Source organism: Aspergillus nomiae, assembly GCF_001204775.2.
Source record: "Aspergillus nomiae NRRL 13137 chromosome Unknown contig00805, whole genome shotgun sequence".
Lineage (NCBI taxonomy): Eukaryota > Fungi > Ascomycota > Eurotiomycetes > Eurotiales > Aspergillaceae > Aspergillus > Aspergillus nomiae.
In genome coordinates this window covers 1-4,302 of record NW_015378860.1, presented here as the reverse complement: position 1 = coordinate 4,302, position 4,302 = coordinate 1, and the positions used below count along the sequence as shown (strand labels likewise).

Genomic DNA, 4,302 nt, shown 5'->3' with positions numbered 1-4,302 from the left:
AAAAAAAACAAAAGCAAAATCAAAATCAAAAAGGGAGGCACTAGAAGTTTGGAAAAGAGAACATAAAAACTCACAATGCGTCACTTCGATGCCTGGTTACTGCGAGATCCTTACTCCATCTTCCACTACTACTCCACAGGACGAAGATGGCAAGAGACTGTGCGTGATCTGATTCAAGAGCGCAAGATCTGTGCGCCCTCCGTGGATATCTCTTCACAGGCCTCCTCCACATCATCTAAACCAGTTGATCCATATGCCCGGCCCATGGCATCCCAATCCGAGAGCCTATTCTTCCGCAAGCTGCCTGCCGAAATCCGTCTCATAATCTACAACTATGCCTTCGGCGATGAAGCAATCCACTTAGTCCAGCTGAAGGGCAAGATCCGCCACGTCCGGTGCAAGCACGCCTCGTCGTCGCTCGACCGCAACCGCCGCTGCTGCCCGGTTACCCCAGCCCGCTGGCGGGTCCAGGATAACCGGACTGCAGGCCACTCCGACAGCGTGCTCTACCCGCACACGCACGCCTCCCTCCCAGCGTCCCTGAGCAACTCATCGGTGGCATTGCTGCGCACCTGTCGCGCCATCTACGCCGAAGCAGCCGACATCCTGTACGCCAACGCCGTCTTCGACGTAGACGACCTCCACACCTTCATCGCCTTCTCTCTCATCGTCTGTCCGGAGCGGCTCCGCTCCATCAAGCGCCTCACCGTCCAATGGATGCCCATCTGGCAGCCCATGGCCGGACAGGAGCACAAAGCCTCCATCTATGCCCATACGCACAACGACCGCCTCTGGGCGCTTTTCTGGACCCGGATCGCCGCCCTCCGCGGCCTCGAGCAGCTCCATCTGAGCCTGGACCTGGGCCGCTTCAGCGGGAACGCCATGGGCGGGGTGATCGGCGGGAAACGCTTGCGCCTGGCTATCGACGAGCCCTGGGTTTCCCCGATGTTCTGTGTCTGCGGCCTCAAGTCGTTCGAGTTGGGCATCACGGCCCGCTGCGACGCTTACGCCAAGAGAGTGATGGAGCAAGACCTGTGCCGGGATGCAATGGCTCTGCGAGACGCTCTCCGTGAGCGTATGTGCTCACCGCGTGGCCAGATACCCATCGTACCTGGTCTCCAGATGAAGAGGGCGTGTGGCATGGAGGCGGAGAGGAAAATGCGGCCGCGCCTTGCGATCACGGCTGCTTGAGCATTTGGCATCGCCCCTCAAACACTTTTGCTTATATCACGAAGTCAAAGAATACGCATATCAAACTTACTAATGGAGGCAAGGCTCGCGGTAGAATATGACGCGTTATAGTCACCGACCAAGAACAGCAAAAAAGAGAACAGCGCAGCAATTTACAATTTAAGACTGAGATACCCTTTGTGCTTGCATTTGTGATTAGTTTTCATATTCCTATTCTTGCTTCCTGGTTGTCCATATCTTCTTATGATTGTACAAGTTAGAGAGATGGCCTAAATTAGATTTTGGTTACATTTGCCCAAGCCAATATGTCAGTTATACCAACCAATTCACCACCCAAGCCTGTGTGCAACGGACCTTCGCCAGGTCAGGGACTGGATAAAACCCACATGAAACGCCATACTTGATTCCTTCAGATATCTATCTAAATCTATCTACAGCCAAGGCAACCTATTAAAGATAGTATCCTGCAATCACTAAACGGGGAAAAGAAGAGAAAGAAAATCCTCAGCCGACATAAATACAGATCAGAAGAAAAGCAACAATAGTGGAACAAGTGAAAAAACAACGATGAATGAAATGAACCTTTGGCCTTTCCCTAGATTTCCATACAATTTAACCCAAACTCGGAGACATGCGATTTCTTTCTTCGACCCGACAGGAGCAATGATTATGTGGGCAAATGTCATCATAATAATAATAACAACAACAACAACAACAACGGTAATATCAACCAGAAGGTTAAAAAAGTAGAAAAGAAGTCGCAAGTATCAATAAGGAAACATTATCTCGTATCAACCCATCTGATATAAGATCGTATGATAATGGTCATGGAACTCTGTGGAAGGAAAAAAGAAAGAGGAGATATTGATCTTTTCTTTTCTTTTCTTTTCTTTTTTTTTTTTTTGTTGTTTTTTGCCAATTTCTTTCTTTTCCTTTCCAAGTCGCCATGAGATAAATGCCAACCCGTCATTTTTCTTCCTCTTCTTTCTTTCCCCGACCAAACTTGCATGTGCTCAGCGAGACATAATAAGCGGCCGGTTGAAAGAGAAGACGATCACAACTTGCTAAGGCTGAACCATGCATGACCCTCTGCTCTAATTTGTCACGGCATTGGAGGACGCTTTCGATGGTTCAATGTGGCCGTTGCTGCGTTCCTGCTCGGACTCATGCTCCTCCTCACTTGTCGGGGAAGGGGCGCGGCTTTCCAAGAGTGACCGACGGCTGCGCATCTGTGCATATGTCAGTCAATAATAGCTCAATTGTAATTGGGGGACGGAATCCCCTTACCCAGGCTCTTACACCCCCAATCAATCCCAAGCTGTACCCGGTTGCAAAGTCTTCATTCCGTCCGTTTCCAATGGGACTGTCAGATCGACCCACTGATTCCACCCGGGACAGATGGGTTTTCATGGTGCCAGTAGTAGGGCTGACCACGTTTCCCCGTGTACTGCCCATGTCTATACTGTTCTCGCGCTCGGTGCCGGGCTGCCAGGCCGGCTATTCTGCCAGAGCTGCCGTAATTCTCGGCCCAGCTCCTGGCCCGTGCTTGTCCAGTTGTGCCGGATATTATCCCGAATCTCCGCAACGTGTCGCTTGATTTCCAGTTCGTTCTTTTTCAGCCATGAAACGTTCAGCTCCTGTCTCGAGGCACCACGCTTGAACTGGCGGGAAATGTACTGGTCGTAGTCGCGGACAATTCTGCATTACCAGTCAGCCTCCAGCACAACACCACAATAAGAGATGGGTCTACTCACCTGGTGATAATTCCGGTGGTGCTAACACCTTCCGTCCTCTGAGTAACCAAGAACTTGCCCTGGGACTTAATCGGAGCGTAGATATCATCCCCTTCGGCCGCACCATAGGGCAAGTCATCATGCGCAACGTAGTCGATTTGGTGCTCGTCAAGAAACTCCGGAGTCAACAGCCAAGGGCAGTTAGGAATCACTTCGTCCACCCATTTACAGTGACGAACGCTCTCTGCGCGCTCCGCGCCACTCAGGACAGTAAGACCCTTCCGGTTGTGAGTCTCCTCGTCTCCAGTCACACCGACCATCAGATGCACATCCGGGAAGGCCTTCTTCGCCTGCTCAAGCTGACGCATGTGGCTGTTACGCAAGAAGCTCCATTAGCACCATTGTAAGTTTCCAGAATAGACACGTTAACATACCCCACGTGAAACAAATCGAAGACACCATCCGCATACACGCGTACTGGGCGCCCCACGGGCGGGGGATTGGTATGGTATCCAACCGGATCCTGCAACCCGGCCTGCTGAGGTGGCTGCATCATGTCCTCGGTATCCTCAACATCTGCCGTTTTGATCTGTAATCCCGACCGGCCCTTGCTTCGGCTTTCGATATCGCTGCTGGCAACCGTCGTTTCTGACGGCTCGCCCGGATCTTCTTTGCTGAGTGCCGAAGGCTCATCGGTGCAGGACCATTGGTTTGCTCGCCAGCCGTTGAGCTCTTCCGAGCCCGTTTCGATGGCGGGATATTGCCCGCTGAAGTTACATCAATTGGCGCCTGCTTCTTGTACTTGACCGACAGGGGAGTATTCGGACCGGTGGAATCATCGCCATCTTCACCCGACGCATCGCGTGATGAAGGTTGCAGAAGGTCAGCGGAGATTACATTGGACGGAAGATGTTGGGAAGCACTGCGCTTGCGCTTTCCTGCCGACGACGGAGAGGACATTATGATGGAATGGGGGAGGTAATGACCGAGTGAGCCCTGCTCTACTTCTGTCGAAAAGGGGTGGGGGGGGTGTGGTATGCTTTTGAAAATCTAAAGATCAAATTAATCTCAGGGGGGAGAGAAGAGAGAGAGAAGAGAGAGCTATCAAGGGCAGGAAATAGAGACGCGTGGGGAGCGCGAAGAAGACAGAGTAGAAATGAGTGATGGGGGAAGGAAAGAAAGCGGGAAGAGTAGGTCAAAAACACGGGACCCGATTTAATGATTTTAGGGGTCTTGCTCTTTAGTTTCCCCTTCTAGCCCCTAAAACCAATTGATTCATGGGGGTGGAGAGAGACGGGGGAAGAGTGTGTGTGAGTTGAGTGAAAGAGGGAGAAGAAAATCAAAAGGAAAAGATCCTGTACTCTATTTCTTTATTGTT

General features: G+C 51.3%; 2 protein-coding genes across 2 annotated transcripts; one reads left to right on the top strand and one right to left on the bottom strand.

Moving 5' to 3' along the window:
- Nucleotides 1–75: 75 nt before the first annotated feature.
- On the top strand, nucleotides 76–1,191 carry ANOM_011717 (uncharacterized protein; the record flags this gene model as incomplete). Its single annotated transcript, XM_015556973.1, has 1 exon — nucleotides 76–1,191. One exon carries the CDS (start codon nucleotides 76–78, stop codon nucleotides 1,189–1,191), a length of 1,116 nt encoding a protein of 371 aa, XP_015400839.1.
- A 960-nt stretch (nucleotides 1,192–2,151) lies between these two features.
- ANOM_011716 (choline-phosphate cytidylyltransferase) lies at nucleotides 2,152–3,884 on the bottom strand (the record flags this gene model as incomplete). Its single annotated transcript, XM_015556972.1, has 5 exons — nucleotides 2,152–2,420; nucleotides 2,479–2,889; nucleotides 2,946–3,296; nucleotides 3,359–3,691; nucleotides 3,736–3,884. 4 exons carry the CDS (start codon nucleotides 3,882–3,884, stop codon nucleotides 2,649–2,651), a joined length of 1,074 nt encoding a protein of 357 aa, XP_015400840.1. The 3' UTR covers nucleotides 2,152–2,420; nucleotides 2,479–2,648.
- Between the last annotated feature and the right edge of the window lie 418 nt (nucleotides 3,885–4,302).